Source organism: Schistocerca gregaria, chromosome X (assembly GCF_023897955.1).
Source record: "Schistocerca gregaria isolate iqSchGreg1 chromosome X, iqSchGreg1.2, whole genome shotgun sequence".
NCBI lineage: Eukaryota > Metazoa > Arthropoda > Insecta > Orthoptera > Acrididae > Schistocerca > Schistocerca gregaria.
Genome location: NC_064931.1, coordinates 515633474 through 515658941, shown reverse-complemented (window position 1 = coordinate 515658941; position 25468 = coordinate 515633474). Strand labels below are relative to the sequence as shown.

Here is a 25468-nt window from a genome sequence, read left to right as displayed (position 1 = left end):
TGTTTATTGCAATCTGTTATTTATTTTGTAAACTACGTATATTATTGATTTTAAAGTACCAGTCATCATATGCTTGTTTTTTTTTTAGTTCTTTGCTCAGTTATCGAAAGGGTGCCCATTGTTATGCTTTTACATGCATTATTATACGGTTGTTTACTTTCTGTCATTGTAGTACAACTAAAAACGAAATTTTATATACACTGTAATTACTCAATCGCTTGGATTTAGGAGGCGTGACGGAAAACTGTATCATCTGCTGTGTGTATAAAGGCTGCTGTTGCAACATTGCTATTACAGTATAGCCAACCTAACTAGACAAAAAGCGAACTGCCAAGTGCAATGTTTCGCCAGCGGGAGCATAGTCCAACTGAACCCATCACTGACTGGAAATGATTATGTTCAACTACTTTGAGATAATCTGCAACCGTTCACGGACTTCATGTTCCCAAAATAAATAAACGATGCGCCACATCACTGGGCCACAACTGCTTGCAATTGGTTTGAACAACATTCTGGACAATTTGAGCGAATTATGTGGACACCCAGATCACCTGACATGAATCCTATCACACATATATGGGATATAATCACTGTATCAGTTCATGCACAAAATCTCGAACCAGCAACACTTCCGCAATGATGGATGGCTACAGAGGCAGGATGGCTCAATATTTCTGTAGAGGACTTCCAATGACTTGTTCAGTACATGCCACAAGCTGCTACACTGGATTGGGCAAAAGTAGGTCTGACAATATTAACAGGTATACCATGCCTTTTTGCCACCTCCGTGTACACTATGTACACAGAGAGTGTTATTTCATTTTAGTTTCGATTTGAATTCGAAGCACAAACATTCTGCTTGTCCTGTGTCTTTTACAGCTGTTCACACACACACACAAAGCAGATATGTATTTACATACAATATTATTGTTTATATTTTTGAATATATTACAGTGACAGTGTTTTGTCATTTCTTAATTTCATAGCCACTGTCATCTTCAGCAAAACTTTGAAGCCATTTTCATTTATTAGCTGTTGACCAAAACTTATTTTGTTTGCAAATACTACTTTTTTGTTGTTGCAAGTGGTCCATCTTTACCACCGCCAACCCATCTTGATCCCACAAAAATACCATAATCACAACACAATGGGGACAACACATTAGGAAGAAGACACATGAAAAGGGGAAAGGCCAGCATGTAGGCAATGACAAAGGCTTCTGAAACCAACACAAACTCCATTTACAGAAGGAAGGACCAATCAGCTTTGCAAAGAAAGCCAAGAACAGACTTAACCATGTGAGGGTTGTTTGTTAACACCCGGGACAAGGAAGGTGCACAGTGTACGTAGTGTAAAGAGCCAAATGGTGCAGGCAGTCCAGCAATATATGGATCATTGGGGAGGGTGTGGGGGTGGAGAGGGGGAGGGGGACTGGAAGGGGGTGGCTCATTATAGAGTAAAAAACCATGGTTAAATCCAGGATGACCAATGAAGATAGCACAATGGTAGATTTCTGCTGGGAGAGGTGGAGGGAAGAACGCCACAGAGTGGGAGTCCCATTAATGAGTCAGCCCACAATTGAGTGGGGGGGGGGAGTCGCAAATCCACATTCACAGGGTCACAGAGAACAGAGTAGGTATTTAACACATTGTTATCCACTCCAAATCTGGACTACGTAAGATTTCTGCACTTCCATCAGTCAACATAGTGCCAGAAAGTTATGAAAAAAAAGAAAAAATGAAAAAATAACAGTAGTCACCTCCTCCTCTTCTTCCTCCTCTTCTCCTTCTTTCTTCTTTGTTAAAGCGTACATTTTCTTCCACTGAGATGGATCTTCACCTTCTCCTGCTTTGCGTATGTTATAAGTTGGTTTCTGCCGGTGACGACGGAGTGCATAATATTCATCAAGTGTGAGTACCCTAGGTCCTTCCTCTTCTACTGGCTGTGGTGTATCACCTTCGGAGTCTGAAGCTTGAACATCTCTGCAAAAATAAAAATTATAGGTAATATAAGAGTAGTTTTTCAGATCACATTCCGAGCCAATAATAAAATAATAATAAAATTTGTAAAATCCTTTGACTTTCCTACAAGCGCAAACTATGGAGAGGTGAAGATCAGAAACATGGGGAGAAGGTTTTGGCCATTGTGATGGATAGTGCCGTGTACATGCTGAAGGCCGCAGTGTAGCTCCTGGTGTTTTACCCTAAAATTGTTCACCTCACGTGTCTCCAATCCCAATCCTCCCGGCCGCCCCATTGTAGCTGGTTACCAAGCCCCCACAGAACGTATCTCTGCCTACGTAGATTAACACCTTCAACCCATTACATGCAGTCTCCCATCCTGCATCAAAGACACCAACCACTTTCTCGAACACCTGGAATCCTTACCCAATCTGTTACCCCCGGAAACCATCCTTTTAACCATTGATGCCACTTCCTTATACACAAATATTCCGCACATCCAGGGCCTCGCTGCGATGGAGCACTTCCTTTCACGTCGATCACCTGCCACCCTACCTAAAACCTCTTTCCTCATTACCTTAGCCAGCTTCATCCTGACCCACAACATCTTCACTTTCGAAGGCCAGACATACCAACAAAGGGAACAGCCATGGGTACCAGAATGAACCCACCCCCCCCCCCCCCCTCGTACACCAACCTATTTATGGGTTGCTTAGAGGAAGCCTTCTTGGTCACCCAGGCCTGCCAACCCAAAGTTTGGTACAGATTTATTGATGACATCATGATCTGGACTCACAGTGAAAAAGAACTCCAGAATTTCCTCTCCTTTGGTTCCATCAGATTCACCTGGTCCTACTCCAAATCCCATGCCACTTTCCTTGACGTTGACCTCCATCTGTCCAATGGCCACCTTCACACGTCCGTCCACATCAAACCCACCAACAAGCAACAGTACCTCCATTATGACAGCTGCCACCCATTCCACATCAAACAGGCTCTTCCCTACAGCCTAGGTCTTCGTGGCAAACCAATCTGCTCCAGCCCGGAATCCCTGAACCATTACACCAACAACCTGAAAACAGCTTTCACATCCCACAACTACCCTCCCGACCTGGTACAGAAGCAAATAACCAGAGCCACTTCCTCATCCCCTCAAACCCAGAACCTGCCACAGAAGAACCCCAAAAGTGCCCCACTTGTGACAGGATACTTTCTGGGACTGGATCAGACTGAATGTGGTTCTCCAGCAGGGATACGACTTCCTAAAATCCTGCCCCAAAATGAGATCCATACTTCACAAAATCCTCCCCACTCTACCGAGAGTGTCTTTCCACCGTCCACCTAACCTTCGTAACATCTTAGTTCATCCCTATGAAACCCCCCAAACCACCTTCCCTACCCTCTGGCCCCTACCCTTGTAACCGCCCTCTGAGTAAAACCTGTCCCATGCACCCTCCCACCACCACCTATTCCAGTCCTGTAACCCGGAAGGTTTACACTATCAAAGGCAGAGCCACGTGTGAAAGCACCCACGTGATTTACCAACTGACCTGCCTACACTGTGAAGCTTTCTATGTGGGAATGACCAGCAACAAACTGTCCATTCGCATGAATGGACACAGGCAGACAGTGTTTGTTGCTAATGAGGCTCACCCTGTGGCTAAAACATGCCTTGGCACACGGCCTGCACATCTTGGCACAGTGTTACACTGTCCGGGTAATCTGGATACTTCCCACTAACGCCAACCTGTCAGAACTCCGGAGATGGGAACTTGCCCTTCAGTATATCCTCTCTTCTCGTTACCCGACAGGCCTCACCCTCCGCTAATTTTAAGTTGCCACTGCTCATACCTCACCTGTCATTCAACAACATCTTTGCCTCTGTACTTCCGCCTCGACTAACATCTCTGCCAGGAATTATTTGCCTTTACAAATGTATGTGTGTGTGTGCGCGTGCGCATACCTGTCTTTTTCCCCCTAAGGTGAGTCTTTCCGCTCCCGGGATTGGAATTGACTCCGTACCCTCTCCCTTAAAACCCACATCCTATCGTCTTTCCTGATGAAGCAACTGTTTGTTGTGAAAGCTTTAATTTAGTGTGTATGTGTACCTATCAACCTGCCAGCACTTTTGTTTGGTAAGTCACATCTTTGTTTTTAGATAAGCACTATATATACTCTGTAATAAAACAAATACAGTGTTAGTGTGTCTCAGCAAGACTAATCAATTTAAAACAGAACTACAACACCCCCTTTTACAGGTTTGATGTTTTCCACACAATCTGCCAACAAAACACACACACACACACACACACACACACACACACACACACACACACACACACACACACACACACATATATATAAATAAATAAAACAGAAAGAAACTTCCACATGGGAAAAATATATTAAAAACAAAGATTCCAAGACTTACCAAGCGGGAAAGCGCCGGCAGACAGGCACATGAACAAAACACACAAACAAACACACAGAATTACGAGCTTTCGCAACTGGCAGTTGCTTCGTCAGGAAAGAGGGAGGGAGAGGGAAAAATGAAAGGATGTGGGTTTTAAGGGAGAGGGTAAGGAGTCATTCCAATCCCGGGAGCGGAAAGACTTCCCTTAGGGGAAAAAAAGGACAGGTGTACACTCGCACACACACACACACACACACACACACACACACACACACATATCCATCCGCACATACACAGACACAAAAATTAGTAACAGCAGCTGGTAGAAATGGAAGAGACTGGCCAGTCTTGCTTGCAAGATTAAAAGGCGGAGATCACTATCTGCAGCATCACTGGTATAACTGTCTGATCCTTTGCTGCAGAGCTGAGTGGAGGGGGTAGGTAAAACACACGAAGGTAGTTGTAGCAACAATACGTATTGTAGTTCTGAACTGTCGCTGTGCTCAGAAGAAAACCAGAGCTCCAAGCCTTAACAGAAAGCATCAAAGCGTAAATACTCATAGGTACGGAAAGCAGGCTAAAGCCGAAAATAAGTTTAGCCAAATTTTTTCCAAATGACCTAACAGTGTTCAGAAGGGATGGATTAAATGCAGTTTCTGGTGGAGTATTTATTGCTGTCAGAACTAGTTTACCTTGTAGTAAAATTTAAGTGGATAGTACCTGTGAAACAGGATGGGTAGAGGTTACACTTGACATTGGATTAAACTACTAACTTTATCGTTTCACCGACCCCCGACTCGGGAGGTACAGTTGCTTAACAGTTCAAAGGAAAGGTGAGTCATTTTAAATTGGTACCCCACTCACTTCTACAATTATAGTCAGTGGTGACCTTAATCTACCCTCAATATGCTGGAAAAATTATATGTTTAAAGCCAGCAGCAGGCATAAAACGTCATCGGAAATTGTACTGAATACTTTCTCAGTAAATTATTTTGAACAATAGTTCATGAGCCCACTCTAAGCGTAAATGATTCCAAAAGCATACTTGACCTCTTAGCAACAAATGATCATGGACAAATTGGAAGTATCATGACATATACAGACATTAGCAACCCCAAGGCAGTTGCTAGGCTGAATACCATAACACCCAGAACCATCAAAAAGAAATGCGAAGTACATCTATTTAAGAAAGCTGATATCCTCAAAGCCTTTTAGAGTGTCTCCACTCCTTCAGAGCTGATCACATAAGCATAGAAAAGATGTGGAATGATAGCAAAGAAAACAATGGCAACTGAGATATGATAAATTAAATTAGTAAGTGATTGTACTGGTCCCCCATGGTACACAAGACAGGTCAGATCGCTGTTGCACACCCATCCAAAAAAAAAAAGCATGCCAAATTTACAAGAACGCAAAATCCCCAAGATTGGCAAAGCTTTGCAGAAGTTCGAAATATAGCGTGTGCTTCAATGCAAGACGATTTTAATAAAATGAGGAACACAGAAGTAGATATCCTCAGTGTAGCAAAGCAGCTCTAATCACTTAATAAACAAAAGGCCTCCAATCCGGATTTTATACCTGTCAGGTTACTCTCAAGTGTATGCTGATGCAATAGCTCCATATTTTGCACCTATATACAACCACTGACTCACAGAAAGTTGCGTACCTAAAGACTGGAAAACTGCTCAAGTTGCACTAATACTCAAGAAGGGAAACAGGAGTAATCTGCTGAATTACAGGCCCGTATCACAAATATTGGTTTACAGTAGGGTTTTGGAACATGTGTGTTTGAACATTATGAATTACCTCAAAGAAAATTTCTTGACCTATAGTCAACAAGGAATCAAAAAATGTTCTCCTAAAACACAACCAGCTCTTTATACTCATTAGGCAATTAGTGCTATCGACAGGGGATGTCAAATTGATTCCATATTTTTTAGATTTCCAGAAAGCTTTAGACACTGTTTCTCACAAGTGTCTTCTTACCAAATTGCATGCTTATGGAATATCGCCTCAGTTTTGCAATTGGATTTGTGATTAGGAAGAAATTAGATATCAAAGCAGTCTCAAGGACAATTTTTTCCCCAAAGGCAGAAAACAAGGGGACACTGCTACTTCAAGATCAGCGGTAATTCCTCTTCATTGGATCTAATGCCATGACCATTCCACTGGGGGAGTCATGACAAGGAAGGGGGAAATGAATGGTTGTCTCCTCAGCAGCTGCTATGTGCCAGCCTTCAATGACACACTGCAACAGAGCACAGAGGCTGGAGGACCCTGCTCCATGATATCCACAGAGGCATCAGCAGTTTTGGCAGTTTCTCTATGTTGGCCTGCAGATTCCAGCACAACAAACAGTTGGTGGTGCACATCAGCAAAACAACCATTGGCCAGGTGCGAGTATGACATGAAGACACGGCGAAAGAGCATTTCCTAGTCGGCGAAAGAGAAGACCATTTTTCTTTCTTTGATTTCTAACAGCCTTTACAGTTGACAGATGAAGACTCATGTTTGTCAGCTGGAGGGATACAGAAGGCCTTCATGGGAGTATTCCTGGTGTCCTTTCTGTCCTGCCGGTCGTGTAGCAGGTGATTTTGCTGTAGGAGGCAAAGATTTGGTGGCTTGTTACACAGGAGGAGGAGGAGGAGGAGGAGGCGGAGGAGGAGGAGGAGGCGGAGGAGGCGGAGGAGGAGGAGGAGGCGGAGGAGGCGGAGGAGGAGGAGGAGGAGGAGGAGGAGGCGGAGGAGGAGGCGGAGGAGGAGGCGGAGGAGGAGGCGGAGGAGGAGGCGGAGGAGGCGGAGGAGGAGGCGGAGGAGGAGGCGGAGGAGGCGGAGGAGGAGGCGGAGGAGGAGGCGGAGGAGGAGGCGGAGGAGGCGGAGGAGGAGGCGGAGGAGGAGGCGGAGGAGGAGGCGGAGGAGGCGGAGGAGGCGGAGGAGGCGGAGGAGGCGGAGGAGGCGGAGGAGGCGGAGGAGGCGGAGGAGGCGGAGGAGGCGGAGGAGGCGGAGGAGGCGGAGGAGGCGGAGGAGGCGGAGGAGGCGGAGGAGGCGGAGGAGGCGGAGGAGGCGGAGGAGGCGGAGGAGGCGGAGGAGGCGGAGGAGGCGGAGGAGGCGGAGGAGGCGGAGGAGGCGGAGGAGGCGGAGGAGGCGGAGGAGGCGGAGGAGGCGGAGGAGGCGGAGGAGGCGGAGGAGGCGGAGGAGGCGGAGGAGGCGGAGGAGGCGGAGGAGGCGGAGGAGGCGGAGGAGGCGGAGGAGGCGGAGGAGGCGGAGGAGGCGGAGGAGGCGGAGGAGGCGGAGGAGGCGGAGGAGGCGGAGGAGGCGGAGGAGGCGGAGGAGGCGGAGGAGGCGGAGGAGGCGGAGGAGGCGGAGGAGGCAGCAGGGATGCCACCATGACACTGCACGATTTGACAACTGTCATGTTGAATTTGACGTCACAAGTTTACATTGCCATGTTCTTCGTGGAGCGAGGCACGGCAGGAATAGTACTGTAACTGCCAGATGGTAAAAATACTTTCAGGTAGCTAACAACTTGCAAGTGACAGGGTAAGGCACTTTTTCCTTCACTCTGATCTCCTGAATGGCCAGATCATTGATATTCACAGGACATTCTCGGGATGAGGCTGCATGGTCGACATTACAAGTGATACAGCAGGGAGAAGAGGTCAGCAGTAGCCCTCACGAGTATCCCTACCACAAGTAACGCATTTTGACAAGACATTTGAGTCATTTTGACAAGACATTTGAGTGTGGGTGTAACGTCAACACTGATAACAGTTCATCGGGTTTGGAATGGACAGCCTGACTGAATACTTCATAGCCAACTTTCATCTTTGAGGGAAGCACTTCTCTATGAAAGGTGAGGGGAAAAGTGTGCATTCAGGCCCTAAGGTTGCATCAACCTTTTTTATCATCTGATGCAAATGACACCCTGATCTGAGAGGTAAGTTTGGATTTCTCCATCGATCAGACTATCCAGCAGCCTAGTGTAAATACCACCACACAAAGAATTCAGAATCCAATGGGCCTTGACACTAACAGGATAGCCATGGAGGAGTGAGCTGCAAGCAGCAGTTGTGCTTCAGAATCCGAAGTAGTCTCCAACAGCAAAGTGCCATTGCGTAAACGAGAGCAGGATTTCACACGGCCGGCAATTGCATCAACATATTTCTCAGTAACTAATGGATTTACAGCAAAGGACTGATCACCTTAAGTATGTGAAATCACGAGGAACCATGGTGCAGCTGGGAGGGTCTTTGAATCTTTTGCCTCATTCTGTTTAAGTTTAATGGACGCTGTCTGAAGATGATTGGCTCATTGCGAGAAAATCCCTACGATTGCCAGCATCTCCAATGGCACGCTCCTTCCAACTGAGGGACTCCCTCGCAGAGGGTTGCCCACCTTAGGTGATTGTTCACACCTCACACCACACCTGAGCAACTGACAGACTAATTGGCGATTTGGGAAGGTAGCAACTCAGGCAATCTTCCTTGTCTGGGCCTGGCCTGTACCAGGGGGTACATACGAACCCTACCTCTCGACCCAGGGCTGGAAATCACTTATTACCCAGTCACTGGTTACGCATCAGATGTGGGGGCCAGCCTTCAGGGGCATACAGGGTGGAAGAAGAAACAAAGAGGAACATCAAACACTGAAGTAGAGGAAAGATAGTATATGGAGAACAATGGAAGAAAGAACAAAAGAAAGGAAAAAACAGTGGAAGGACTGTTGATGTCAGGCTACTGACACTTCTGGAACACATTCCCAAAAATATCCAAGACATATTCCCAAGGGAGGGGGGAAAAAGAACAGTAGGAGGATAGACATGCAGCATGAAAAGAGGAAAGGTGCTGCTAAGGCTGGGCCCCGTGACAGCTAAGCATGAACTAACCAAAGAGTTGTGAGCCCCATGTGGAGTGGGGTAATTTGAATTTTGTCTGATTTATATTTAAATTACTTTAAAGCAATTAGTAGCTTCTTAGTAAATATTGCAGCTTCATATACAAGACTTCCTGCACAGTAACTGAAAAACTATTGTGGCTTTTGTGTTTTTTTGTAGTTTTTATGTCAAGAAGAAGACTTCCAGAATGAGATTTTCACTCTGCAGCGGAGTGTGCTCTGATATGAAACTTCCTGGCAGATTAAAACTGTGCCGGGTTGAGACTAACTCTGGACCAGTGTGTCCCGAGTTAAAGTCTCGGGCCGGCACACAGTTTTAATCAGCCAATCGATTTTATACCTCCAGTTAGTGTTCTACAAATAAAGATAGTCTTTTACATCTTATATTCGAATTAATTACCAAAATGAATACTGTGAAACTCAGAAGCTTTAAAGATGTTAATTTTGTTTGAAAGCTGTATTTCAATAGCGATTTACCATTTCTGCGTGAAGTTCCAAGTTCTATGGTCTCAATGTTATTTTTGCACGTAACACTACAAACAGAAAAAACAGCACTACGAGAAGAAATGATCCGGAGGTCAATCAATCAAGTGGGAAAACCCAATGTTGATTCAAGAGAGGCACATTCCAAGTACTGCTGACTCTAAAACATTCTCTTTTGAGACTACACAATGAACACAACAAAAATAAAAATCCATCACATTACTAAGTAAGACGTTGGACTGAGTCTTGTGCTAGAAACTGACATTACAAAAGTTTCTTTGTAATATGACTGCTTTGAGAACCAAGTATCTGAAGCATATATTGTTGATTATTTGTAACACTTCCTGGTGACAGCACATAGCAGCCAGCAATGAAAATTTTAAATTTAGCATACTCCAGAGTGCAGTGGCAGATCATTTGTATTAAACTACATATGGTTGTGTGCATCAGTACCATGCATTCTGCTGCACAAAGGGTTAAAAATCCAGTACTTAATAATGGCATTGGTACATAAAGCAAATGAATGCCAGTTCTTGCCAGCAGTCCACTACTATGATTTTCGCACCATTTGTGCACAAACTGACTCAGTGTCTTAGTCACTTTTTTTTTTTTTTACAGAGGAGAGATCAATTTTTGAGCTCAAACATCTGAAACTAAACACTACACAACTCAAGTTTACAAACCCCTCTATCTACCATGTCTTTCTGTTATGCCTGAGTACCACATCTGTAAGTTGAGCAGATCTTATCACATATGCCCATGAAATACCCACTGTGGATTCAGCCTGTAGACCAAGCCATACTTGCCATAGGGAATATGTCATTTTACTGAGGAACACAACTGCCACACAAAAACAGCTCTAATCCTATCAGCACGGTGAATTTTATAGATTTTGTTCTTACACATTCCTTGCATTAAATATATTAGTTACCAATTTTTATGTTGCATATAGTGTTAACACATTTATTGAAATAAGCATTGCCTTTATATGTGTACACAATGTGTCACTGCAGAATCTTATGTTTTTCGAACTTTTTGAAAGTAAAAACCAGTGGATCCAGAACTGGCAAAAATAACTATCATCTGCTACAAAATTAACACAGAAGAGGCAGAAATTGAAAACAAATGGAAATTTTACGAAAACATTTGTCGCACAAACAGCAAGTTCTCTTTCACTTCTTACTTTGTTGGATTCTCTGGCACAAATTCTTCAGCTTGCCATTCAGGATCGTCTTGAACTTGGGTGTTCAGCTGCTCCCTGTGAAACAGCAACAGATGTTACAACCTGTCCCAATAGACATACGAAGATCCATTAACACTCCAAGATGTTATTGGAAAATATCAAACTGATACAATTCTATAATGAAGTGTTAGTTAATAGATCAATTCACATTTTGAATTTTAGTATGCAAAGCTAATTGAATACGATAAAAACCAGATGGTGCCCAACATTCAATATGACCATGGCAGATGAAGCATGGAAGTATCTAAACTAATTTAACAACCCCTTACTTTTAAACAAACTTCTCAGAATTTTTAGTTTAATTCACAATGCCTAAACAACATAAAAGAAAAATATTCCAATATTTTACTTAATTTAATAATTCTTTAAGTATACACTACATATATATACAACACAGTGACTACAAAATTTGTTAACACCAGAAAGCATCTAACTTTAGAAATTTGATATAATACCCTAAATCACCAGATGAGGCTTGACAAAACTAGTAATATCCGCAAAACACAGTCCTATGGCAATACCACACTTCACATCATTACAACCTATTTTTAACAGCTTTACTTTCTGAAGTCAGCATGTTTTACGAAGCATGAGCATTCAGTGCCATGTGCCGTTACCTATCAGTATCACACAGTTAACACAAAATCCAAACATAATTAGACAGGTTTTTGTTAATACAAAGGCTTGACAAGCCACCTTAACCACAAAAAAATTGGAGGAAACTTTTTACTCTTTGTTCAGCAGTACTACAATTCAAGTGCAAATCAGAAGTCCTCTATGTTTAGCAATATAGTGAAACTGAAAAAACTCCCATTAACAAATGCACTTTTAACAAGTATTTCTAATAATCCCTGTGACACTGACTATGCCAACAATAAACACAAACTACCAGCACTTTAAAAAGCAAACTTAACTTTTCAGGAAGAAATACAAATTAAAACCTCGACTATGTGGAATGCGTAATGTGTTCCAAGGCAAAATCAAAACAGCAGACAAATTAAAACAAAGTGACTGCAGTGGTGACCTCCACCTGAATTTGCATGGTCACTACTAGATATAAAACCTCATGTCAGAGAAACAACTGTCAAATCTCAATTGCATGATGATCACATTCTGTTTCCCTGATTAACAACTTTTACTCCAGTGCTATGCCCAAGTGTACCACATAAAAAAATAAACATTCAGCACAAAATTGAGTGTTACTGTTATTCTATAAAATTATGACACACACTTACTGGCTAGTACTAATGTACAGAAGGTTGAACAGTACTGGCAATACACAAGGAAGTGCAAGACACTATCCTAGGTTGATAACTTTTGGTTTCTTCCTCAGAGGTGATTGGGATAGGTTGGGACTAGTTAAAAGAACAGACCACTCCGATGCCAGGATCCAAGGGTTTCATTTGTTGTGGGGAAGACAGGAGAGAAATACTGAAGTAGTAACACCAATGTGACGAACAATAAACGTAATATATTGGTAGATACTGTGCTAACTTCCATTCAAAGATGACGAGAGTTAGGAGCCAAGATGAATTAAAGGAAGAGAGATGATTAAATATTTAGAGCCGTCAAATTTGTGGTATCTACTGAAAAATGATGAGACCAAATGCTGGAGATTAATGCTTTCTCCAACAAAGAAAAACAATACTTGTGTATGATTTAAATGTTTAAAAAACACCCTAAAATGGTTTCAGGGAAAGTAAGGATTTCTACAAGGAGAAATGTAATTGATTGAGAATCATGAAAATCACCCTTAGGGTTAATAGTTAAGATTTTAGTTTATCAAACTTCTGAATCATAGTCCCTCGTGTTAAAAATGGTGACAGCCTGTGAGGTGTAAAATTGTCAAATACTGTGTCGCAGTAGTGATGGGAGGTGTAAATTAACTGTCATTCATGTGAGAAGTTTGAAACTCCTAGGTGTTACAATGACACTGTTTTAGTTCATTTATTTTTATTTACATCTCTAATGGCAATGCAAGGTTGACTGCAGAAATTTACTAGGTCTCAAACGTTTAGATGCCAGAAATCGGGAACAAGAAAAACTTTTTTCTTTTTTTACAGTTGTCCTGCACATCCGAAGGTAACATCTCCATAACAACTATTTCTTAATTGCATTGTCCCGATCACTGGAAAAAATCTATTTTCAAAAATAGGATAACTTCCTTAAATAGGGTGAATATACTGACACTGAAGCATATGTAATACAGTGATTACAAGACATGAAAGTGCAGTCGACATGACACTTTGAAGTCACCTGAGGTTTGCTACCAGACCCTAAAATCAACTTTATTCAATATTTCAGCGATTCAACTGTGTGCCATCTTCAGGAGGAGGCTGCTGCTACATCCCACTGGAAACCATGGCCACTGCAGCTGCCCCCCCCCCCCCCCTTCAACTCTGCAAGGAATGTCCATTTGCTACCCTCTTACAGCAATTTGCAAGCTACACAGGCACTTCAGAAATTAAGTTCCTTACATCATCCCATGCGATGACCATTGTGCACAAGAGTGGTGCATTGTCAGAAGATAATACGTGTTTCACATTTGCTGCAGAGAGACTTCTGCTGCAGCAGGCAGATCACAGTGTGCAAGTGCAATGGCACCAGCAACTGGAAACATTACAAGGTTGAAGTACACAGCAAAATTCTTATGGGGAGAAACTTGTAAATTGTACGGAGATTTACCATCAAATTCTGGCAGTATGCACACCAAAGCCAATGTCATTTAAAGCCATTGAGAAATGGTTGCAAACCATGCGAGCAAGGTCACACAGAGATGGGTGATGTTCTCTGCGAAGTGCGGACTTTAATCGTGCACTTTCCACATTTTCGGCAAGCTGAAGAGACACCTGGGGAAAACTATTTTCAAATGATGTGGATATTCACACAGCAGTTCTCTAGAAGCTGCATGACCAAGAACCTCATTTCTACCAATGACAAACTGAATGACGCTCCCCTCTTAACTATATAATGTTATGAAGCAGATTGGTCTTAAGTATTTTCTTATATACATATATTTACAACTTGGAGGTGGTGCTAAACCCAACTGATTCTGTAATTAGAACCACCACCTTAAGAGGAAGATGCTACAAGTGATGATCGCAAAGGGCAAAGGAAGTAAAAATGAACTTTTAGATGATCAGATCAACTCAGTCAGTTCCTTCTACTTAAAGCAAATGTCACACTCAGAATCCATTATATTAAAGATCGTCAAGAACACCACACTCACCACTCCTCGAGTTCCACTTCAGGCAGTGCATATACTTAGGGAAACAATAGCTGCTGTTACACGAGACTGTACATATAACTAACTTCACAATTACATAATACCATTTGAAACATCTCTATGCTGATTATGTTAATCTGACTATACTCAATCTGTAACTGACAATGACTGGCAATCTCCTTCTGAAGATTGAAATATTTTGGCAGCAAATTGTGCCACTGCCACGATTGTGAAATAGGAATGCTGAACGCATTTACTCAACCACACACCAATGTTCAATTAGTACAAATATTTCTTTATATCTTTAATAGCCATTTATCTCTAGCTTCACTTGCACACATCACACATGTAGCACCCATTTCTTCTTCCTCCCCCTTCCCCTTACATTCCTATGTAACCGTATTTGCATCCCTACCCAAATAGGAACTAGTTCTTACTCATACTACTTCCCAGACAGTAAGTGGTGTATGTACCAAATATGGTATGGGAGGAAAGAGACATTTTACGCATTTTAAGGCTGTGCAAGTTTTCATCCTTATTGAAAACCTAATTTTAGTTACTTTGTAGAATTGTTTTGCACGGTGATCAATGAATAATAATGTAAGAGTATGGTTTTCAATTTTGTAGACCACAAACATTTGAAATTTCTTATGGACTTAACATACTGAAATGAGACTTTTGGTATAACATGAGTATTAACATTTCAGCAGGATGAACTACATGATGTACTTACTATTCAGTATGTATGGATCTGAAAATTTAACTTCTATTTTTGACAAAACAGGCATCCAATTGTTTTCTTTTGTTTCTAAATGATTAGACATACAAATTTAAAAGATGGTTGTGCTATATGCCTGAACACGAAGTCTCAACATACTTAAATTGATCGATAAAAAATTGTGATTAGCTACATTTTTTACTGGAATGTTTGGAAAAGACTTGAGATTTTTGCAAAAGCAAAGTTAAGGTTTTTTCTCCTTTAAGCTCTATTTAAACTTCCAATGAATGTCAGTGAGTGAGCAGCATTTTTCTGCCAGTGAACTGAGTGCTCCACTTTAAGGTGGTTCCCAAAATTTGTTCTTCCACACCACTTTTGTAAAATTAGAATTATGACTGCCAGAGGGTATAGTCATAGGGATCATTGTAAACAAACTCTGATGAATTAGTTTTAGTCTTTTTACCCATTCAAAGTAAGGAAGGAAAACAATGAGCAATGCACAACACAAAGTGTTTGTCAACAGCTATTTCACAGTTGCTTGTACAAGGTGGCCAAGTCATAAATGAAGTAGTTAGACTCTACTAGTCTAACAATTACAGTTCTAAGCACCTGCCATAAAATAGTGCATTAAAGTGTGTGCATTCACTACATATTCAGGGTCTCCCAAAACTGGATATCAAACTAATTTCCCAATTCCTCATGTAAACACTAATACTGATTCTGGAAATACATATTCGGTTGTAACTTCCACAATTCATTTTCAATCCCATGTAAATGCACAACTGTGGATGCTTGGGTTGACAGGTTACATCTTGCTAAAAAAAGTTTCCACAAATGTGGACAGAATGACTGTCCAGTGAAAGAAACCTAGAAATATTGGACTAAGTATGAAGTTGTCTACCTCTAATATAAAATTGAAGAGAATCAGCCAGAATGCTGACTGATTCAAACACCAACAGCTGTTTTCCAGTCCATTTTTGAATGGACTAGTGTAATCATTTCAGCCCTAAATATGTAAATACAACAGTGAAGCAACTGTTTCTGAAATCAAATTTTTGTCTTCCAGAAATTTTGCCACATAAATGCTGTGATTATACAAACTTTCGGACTTGAGCTGGCACCTGTTCTATGAGTCATTATGCAGCACAAAGAGACCATTGACTCGCCCATGACTGACGTGGCACCGAAGCATTGAGCGTACCAATACCTTGTTGCACTCACTTTTTTTTGCAAACGCACTTAAGCACATTATCTTTACAATGTGTTTTGTCAGGTAATATGCAACACCAGTAACTGAAAACTCATTAATTTTCAATATTTATATGCATTCAATAAAGCTACTTCATATCATCTATGATAAAATAGTTTCTCTCTCTACAATTCACTACGAATTAGTGAATATAGGGTAATATCACATTTTGAGGTGGAATTCAGATCTATATTCACATTTCTTGCAAGATGTTAATTTTTTGGGCCCTATTAACGTGGTTGTAAATTCAAGGATGAGGCCAAGGCAACACAGATACAAGACTCTAAAGTGGCTGTAAATCCACTAAACTCTCATAGGCTGGACAAAATTATAATCTGACAGTCCATGTTTGACTAGTGTGGCAATAGTTGTTAATTTTGTTCATACTATGCAATTTCTCAAATGCAAAAACTCAAATTTGCCTTTCAACCGTAATTATGATCAAAAAGTACAATTATTTCAAATATTTCTGTTACAAGTCTGATTCACTCATTTAGCTTCATTGAGCTAGTTAAATGAAGTACAGCATGGAACATTTACTGGAATCACCAAAGTAAGTATCTACAAGTTATGCTTCAAAAATGACATCAACAAATCACACCCATTGTCCACTGCCATAAAAACTGCACTTCATCTGATCAAGTCTTGTCCACTATTTGCTACTTTGTAAGTCTATTCAAATAATGTGCAGTGTGTCCATGCATCGAGTCTCCGCATGAAATAAGCATACGAAATAGATCAACACACTACACACTACCATCAAAACAATATGACAACCACTCACCAAACAGCCAACATATTAGTGATAGAAATCCAAGGTTTTACACTATTTTAATGCATCCACAGACATGCACACCAATTTGTAGTCCTTTAGTTTCCCAAGAAAGTCATTATTACGTACACTTTTGCAACAAGATGTTGCTGCCCAAGGACTGTCAAGCTAACAAAACAACTGATCTGCACACACAGAATTTCTTAGTGACCAGTATTAAAAGATGTCAATCCTGAGCCCTTACATTTCATTAAATATTTAAGTAACAATGGCTGTTGAGACGAAACTGTCCAATAGTATGATATAAGCCTTCCATTGTCTTTGCTGCTCGAATGCTTTTAGTGTGCTTGATCTTTTTCCTCCACTAGATTGCATCGACAGTCATAAGAGCTTCACATAACAGCCTTTACAATTCTGTTATTGTAGGACTTATTGTTCCTTATGTATATCCTCACATCACTCCATACTGACTCAATGGGGTTGAAATGACAGTGATATCATGGCAGCCTTATTGCAGTATAATGCTGCTCAACTGTGATTTAGTCTATGTGTATAGGCTTATTTTCTTCAATAAGAGAATATAACAAAAGCTTCATCATGTTTATATTTGCAGCAATATTTCATGCAGTTGTTTGTGGTTGAGGCTTTGTTCTGTATCAGTAAATGATTGGCCATTACAATTGTTGCAGGGGCAGAAATTTGTTTTAAAAGTTTCCTAAACCCCTCAACAAATTGTGTGTGGTCCATGTCTGCATGGTAATTACATGTATTTCTGGACTGAAACACAAAGTGCATCAGGAACAAAACCACTGGAAGAACCTGTAAGGACCACATCTAATCCTGCTCCTCTTCCCATCAGCTGATGACCACTACTGCTCACGAGTGTCATCTGTCTAGCATTTCCCTACAGCTTTCCCGGCAATAACCTATGTTTTGTCTAAACACTTTAGGGAATGTATGTTCTGACCCTCACTAGTGCAAGAATATGCATGAAGACGCAACAATATGCATCTTTTCTAACAGAACGTTGCGTCCATCTAGTGCTTTGTAATGGAAGCCTGTACTTTTCAGCACGGTTTTCAGTGACATTCTCCCACCCTTGAAAAGTTAATTTTCTTTTAACCATACCAGACAATGCACAATTGCATCGAAGAGCACAGATGGAACAGCTCTTGGAACAAGAGGGTAATTTATGAATGGACTGGCCTATCTGTCTGTCCTTAAATCCCATTGAACAAGGGTGAGGACACACTGGGGAGAGAGATTGCGGCATGTCCATGTGTACCACCATCCCTCAGTTGCTAAGTGCACTGATGGAGGAATGGAACACCCTATCACAAGAAATTTAACTAATTACCAACCTCGTAGCCAGCATGCATGGCATGTTCTGCTTTCTTTGGTGTTAACCCACTCCATTAAGGGTTATGTCCCTTTTTTCAATGTCTAGAGGACCATCGTAAACTGTAGTGACTGCAATGTGATTGTTAATGGAAGTGTCAGTTCTGTTCGTCTCACTGCATATTTGTTTCAGACAGCTTCAGTATTATACTGTATCAATTCTTTCATACATAATGGCCAAGTGCCATCAACCGATGTACTTGTCTATCACGTCATGTGAAAGTTACTTTCATCCCCAAGATTCGCACACCAATGTATTTCAAACAAGAATGACTGGCCATCATGTTAAGAGAATACCTCAAAAGCTGGCAATCTTCACATCATGGCTGTAACACACAAGCAAATGGTGATAGGAACATCACATCAGATGATTTAAAGTTTATGGAAAAAGATTTCATCTGAAACTTTTCAGAAAGATAGTTAAGTACTACACAAATTACCTCCGAGTACATATGAAAATAAATTGTAGGGGTGTTGCATTCCAATTCTAGAATCAACCTGCAGCGAACACTTCCTTAACCACAACTTTAAAAATCAGTTTAGTTTACATTGTCAGTGTGAAGGAGAAACAACAATGTGTGACATAGTTACCGAAAGTCAGTATGAGGGAAAGGCGTCATTATGAAAAATCTTCCTAATAATTATCTATTTAAATGTAAAATTAAAGGAAAAGCCAACTCTTACACAGTCTAAGTATCAGTATTTTACACATTTCAACATACCTTTCCTTTGACAAACTCTTGACCTCTCAGAATCTAACAGCTAACCCTCTCCCTTGACTTAACATACCACTTACCTAGGAGTGAAATAAAACTAGCAACCCACAGAAAGAAACAAAATCATTCACATTAGAACTGGCAACAATGCTACAGCGTGTGCATGCACGCACTATTTTTGGCTACAAATGTGGAACACTTACTCTTTAATTCAGGTTGTGTGAAAGTGTTGACAGGTGATTACTAAGGCAGACGAAGTCTCTCATAGGACTGTCAGTCTTTTTTTGAATGAAACCGTGATCATGCACATGTCAAACTTGTGACGAGCACGAGGCAAAGTGTAAATAACTGACGAGGAGAAAACAGTAAGTGCAATAACCCCATTTCTCAGAAATTTTGCTCAGTAGAACAGGGGTCAAAATAAGCAAACACATCTGCTTACACACAGATACTTCACAGTTTCTGAAAAAAATTGGCAAAGTTCAATGTTTTCCAGGTACTTTGTGTGTTTTTTACTGATCAATACCATCAGACGAAGTGGCTGCACAGTGGTTAGTATCATGGCTTCATAGTTTTGTGTCCCATGTTCACTACCTGATTATTACTTTTATTTTTCATTAATATACCTATATCTGTATAAGATTCCTATGCAAATGTTTTCCAGTGTATACTGCAATTGCCAGTTTTTGGAAAAGTGATCCATTACCCAGCATTTGTCGCAAAATTAATGCCAATGCACGAAAACTTCAGCAATGTTAATGGTGTTTCTTTCCTTGAGAGATTCAAATGAAGAAATGTAAGTGGCAAAACAGCCTTCACACGATGCTCGTGGTTCTCTGAATGTGTGTTTTCAATTATTTTATAATCAATATCATCTAAGAGAAAGCACAAAAACTTTCTGAAGAATAAACATATGAATAAAATATCAGAATAAAATATCTTAGAGAGACTAACACCTCAACATACTATAAACACACATTACACAGGTCAAAAAAATTATCACCAAAAAGATATTTGAACACACACACACACACACACACACACACACACACACACACACACACACACACGTATTTCAGAGGCCCTAAACCCCAATATGGCTTCACTTTTTCCAGATTGGCTGTAGTTCTGAGGATATTTATGTATTTGGATTTTAATTAAGTGTTCCCATAGCTCCTGATTTCCCATCAGTATCGTCAATCTCTATTTTAATCTAACTTTTTACACTCAAATCTCACAATTTAATATATTTTTTTAATTTCGTATTTTTATTTTATCTGTTTCAGGAAAATACAAGTTCTTCACAAAGAAGATGCATAAACAATCCTGATGTGTTCTGTTATGTTTTCAGAAACAAAGACTGAACACATAACAGACTTTGTAAAGAAGGCACATCTTGCATATAGCTTGGAGACCAAAATAGACCATGGGCTCCCCACACTGTTTGTAAAAATTGTATGGAGTATCTTCTACTGTGGAAAAATGGACAAAGAGAATATTTAAATTTCCGTGTACTGACAGTATGATGAGTGCCAAAAAACCACAACAACTGTTACTTTTGTGTTGCAGTTGTCCAATGTTTCAACTGAGTCAAAAAACATAATGGGAGTATACAAATTTAGACTCAATCAGGAGACCTGTGGCAGCCAGTTAAGTAGTTCCTATACCAGTGTTTACTGAACTACCTGAACTTGTGCTAAGCCTGAAGAACAACAGGATTTGTAGTGCAAAAGCAGCATCAGCAATGGAAGTGAATACGGAGAATAAATTCCTGCACCTAACTTTTTCACTAACGAGAAATTAAATGATCTGGTATGAGATCTTAATTTGTCAAGGAATGGAGCAGAAAGTTTGCATCTAGGACACACGAAAACAACCGTCTTAGCCCAGAAGCAAAAGTTTCAGTAAAGCGAACATAAGAAGCAAGTCTTCTGGAATACTTCAGCCAAGATGAAGGATTTGTTTTATTGCAGTAACATTCCCAGTCTACTCATTCAGATGGGGTTCCAGGAATATCAACCAGAAGACTATATGGTAAACCTCTTGCTTGGGCAGCAGTGTGGGTACACAAAATCCCTTGTTTTATATGCTTATGGAACAGCAGAACAAAAGATCAGACTAAATGTGACCTGGCCTTTAACAGAAATTCTTACTGTAGGTGCAGCTAACATTCAGGAGCCATTAATTAAGAGAAAAAAATAATTTTCCCTCCATTGCATCTAAAGCTACGACTGATTCAGCTGTGTGTTGTGGCCTTAGATAAAGAAGGCAACTGCTTCAAATACACATGTACATTTTTCCCTGCACTGAGTACTGAAAAATTAAAAGCAGGTATATTTGATGGGCTGCAGGTTTGCAAGCTCTTTGATGATTACAACGCGACAAATTTCATTAATGATTCAGAACTGTTGGCCTGGCGTAGTTATATCATAGTTGCGAAAAACTTCTTCGGAAATAGTAAGGCAGGCAACTACAAAAATTGACACACACACACACACACACACACACACACACACACACACACACACACACACACACACACACACACAATTATCCTAAAGACCTATACAGAAGAGAATCAGACCAAAACTGTTTTGTTAAAGATTAATTTCTATAGTCTCACTGAATGAAGGCATACTGTTTTTGTCAGCAATGAAGTAACAACATAATTAATTATAGTAGTTAATGTCATTGTTGTGTTATTTGGGAAGTAATCATGTGACTCAAGTTCCAAATATAACACAGCATAGCAATAAGACCATGCCCAACAAACATTTCTTCTACCACTTTGTCAGATATGTCTTAATTGCCATCTAGTTGTGAGTTGTCCTTCAATAACACATGCACGCAGATATCTCATATTAAGTGCATAATGGCACTGTTCCTCCAACTCTTACAGTGGGCTCACTCCTTTTAAACAGTTCATGCACTAGTATTGTGTGTGTGTGTGTGTGTGTGTGTGTGTGTGTGTGTGTGTGTGTGTGTGTGTGTGTGTGTGTGTGTGTGTAAAATGGATGGGGTAAATCAATGACCACATTGAAGTATTATAAATATTTTCAGATTTGGCCAATATTTCCAGCAATTTTATTGCTTTTATCAATGTTATTAATGTTACCACATTACTTTGAGTAATAAAAGCTACTATGCAGAATGTTTGAGAGGCAAAGTGGTGATAACTAATACGTTCTTTCAAAAATTCTTTTTCTTTGAAACAGACTATCACTGGCAATGGGTGACACTGCTCATATACAACCCGAATCACATATTTTTGTTTCCCAGTTTTCATAAATAATTATTACAGTCCATGAGTTTTACAACCCTCTCAGCAAGATAATTTACAAGTTTCAGTTTAATAACTAGGTGCACAGCACTGATGAATTCTTTATTCGCAAGCCCTTGTTACAATTTACCTGAAGGGACTTTTCACTCAATCTAATAATAATACCCTAATTATATTATAAACAATCTGTTCAGTCCCATTCCTGCTAACTTCTTTAATCTGACTGACCCTTATTTGAATTGTTTCAATATTTTAATCCTACTTTTCTGCCTAATGAGCCAACACTTTGAATATTTTCGTTTTTGTTCAGAAACGTAAGTAGGACCCAACATACAGCCAAAGCTATGAAACAGGAACTCTAAATGACCTATATTTTAATTTTTGAAAAGCCAAATTAAATCAAAATTAACAAGCTGATAATTACACAGTTTTGGAAGAATGCTGTTGGCTTCATAGTGGGACACTGAATCATACTGCAACATCCACAACGTCAACCCAAATACAAATATCACAAACACCACTTCCTTCTTGAGGCGCTTGTACATATTAATACTAGGAAATGCTTTCAGGCAATCTATAGCCCCTGGAGCATGTGACCATACTCTAAGAGATTACTTTCTGACTAAAGAGAACACTTTCGATATGAAATTTCAATATTAATCTTTAAGCTGCTGCTCTCTAAGGATTTGAGACATATCAACTTGATCCAAGTCTGTCTGTCCGTCTGTCATGAATTACACTTTCAAATTTATTAATACCAATTCCAGGCCAGGCCTTTTAAAAACTTTTCCAGATTGGTGTGGTCTGGCACGTTTTCCTACAGCCAACCTTATCCTCAAGTAAACTTCTGACACTGGTTCCATTTATTCAATGTTTGCAAGTTAATAAAAGGTTTTCAAAAATATTTTCAGTTAAAAGATATCTCGTGAAGTGCCTGTATCTAATGCTGCTGTTTTAAAACTACTGCTTCTACACACAACTGAAAGCCTGGTTCAATGAGCATGTCAGAAGTTCTACCTGCTTTTTCCACAATAAATTAAATGACTGAAGTAAGTTTAAAATTTCCAGCACTGATTGAGTATTGGTTTTTTCCTTTTTTATTCTGAAGTACAGGCATGTGAAAATTATATCAATACATAATTTACAGAGTTGCCGAATTAGATGTTCACTCTCCCACAGCTAGCTGTGCTCACTCTGAATCTTTTTCTTTAATAGCTAGCAATTGATTCCATACACGAATCTCTGCCCTCCCTTCTCCAGACATTTGATAAAATGCAAGGTGTCTGCTTCAATAGTAATGACACTCTCATCACTGCTATGTGTGATGTCTTTTTTCCATCAAGTTACCTTTCGTGTGTGAACGTCTGAGGATCTTTAAGCAGATTCTTTAGTTCCTGTCCATTACAGAGTCCAGGTTAATTTTAGTATACCACTTCTCAGCACCTGTGACAATTCTTTTTTAAACAATCAATTCCAAACACCAGGTGTAGCACTTTACTGCACAGGTAATTTACATACCTGCATACTGTACAGAAAACCATTAAATGTTTAAAGGCAATTTTCTTTCAGCTGTTTCATGCTAACAATATCCAAACAAAGTATCTCCTACACATGAACTGAGGACAAATACATACTTGCTGCAATTGCTATCTTCCCTCAAAAGTGAGAGACTACTGTCAAGGTTTGGAAAGGAATGGATTGGCTCACTCTGGCTCAGGATCAATTACCTGTCAAAGAACCCAACCAACATCTCTGAAATAAAGGCACATTATTCAGTTAAAAACTGAATAGAACAAGTTGTCTACTTTCAGTAATAAATTCATTTAGCATTCGAAAATTCTACTTTGCAAAGTTTGCACGTATTCACCCACAGCTTTCCGATGTTCAGTCCATATTTCAAAAATTATTTCTCATTTTTACATAGATGTAACCTAACAGGAAGGAGAGAAAAAATAAATAAATTGCCAATTCCACTAAGTGCCAGGAAGAGCCATTCCACTATGCATATGAACACCTGACAATGAGCAGGAAACCAATTATTTGTTACACAAAACCTGTCTGAGCAATACTTGGGTACAGTAATTTGGGTGCATTGCCTTAATCTGAGTTATAGTATGGTTTTATCACAGAAGTGACAGTGAGGTCCAAATCAAGAAGTTTTAAAATCAGATTTAAAAGGAACATTATGGCACAGTTCATTAAACAGAATTTTAAGCAGCTATTGAATATACTTAAACTTTGCACACATAAAATAAGTAAATGAATTTAATATTTCATGAGTTACCTGACCAGAATAGCACTCAGTCAGCACTTAACAGGTTCTCACTTTATTTAATCCTTTAGGCAATGGACGAATGTAATAATCTAAGTCTCATGCTGCTAATTGAACCTGTGATAATATAAACAAATTATCACTAACAAGGATTCATAAAATCACCAATGTAAAAATTGCAATTGCTACAGAAGAAAATCGCCTGATAAGTAACAATGAAAACATTACTCCAACTCCTACAGCAATAAAATGCCAATAAAACAAAACAAATGCCATGGAAATAAGCTCACCTGACCAAACATTAGTCAATGTTTATTGAGCCCTAGTCCATTTGAAGTGCTTTCGATCACCCATGAATGGTACCACGCAGCCCTCTGACCTGCCATCACGGACTGTAGTGTAATGACAGTGAATAAATTTAGGTTTCAAGAGCTATTAGTGTGTACATGCATCACTCCCTTGTATGGAAGCAGTGCAGTAGCATGGGTCAACAGAACAATAGCTGAAATTAACTGTTCTGAAGTGGATATAACCACCCCGTGAATGAAGTTGCCTGCAGGTGAACTGCTCATTGTGTTTGAGGAATGGTTTATATGGCAGCCATGTAAATTACGGTTGTCAATGCAGGTCGATATTAACCAGTTTCTGAGCTGACACTCGGGGCATCTGAAGTTAAGTATGTCGCAAAGGCTAATGCTTAAGAGTGGCACAAAGCTGCTCATCTCCAATGGACCAAACACTGAAATGGCCGAAAGTGATTCAACATGTGAAGCACAGTATGATGAGTCATGGTTCCGACTTCTCAAATGACGTAAGGTGTCTAATGTAACAATGACTGAGTTTTA

At 40.1% G+C, this 25468-nt stretch overlaps 1 protein-coding gene across 1 annotated transcript in view; it reads right to left on the bottom strand.

The window, feature by feature from the left end:
- Positions 1–25468, bottom strand: part of LOC126299531 (plasminogen activator inhibitor 1 RNA-binding protein-like) — a 67442-nt gene that overhangs the window by 23506 nt on the left and 18468 nt on the right. Inside the window, exons 5-6 of the mRNA XM_049991513.1 lie at positions 10933–11007; positions 1760–1982 (exon numbers count right to left, since the gene is read on the bottom strand). Of these exons, the coding sequence (XP_049847470.1) occupies positions 1760–1982; positions 10933–11007 (298 nt within the window). The remainder of the gene's footprint in view (positions 1–1759; positions 1983–10932; positions 11008–25468) is intronic.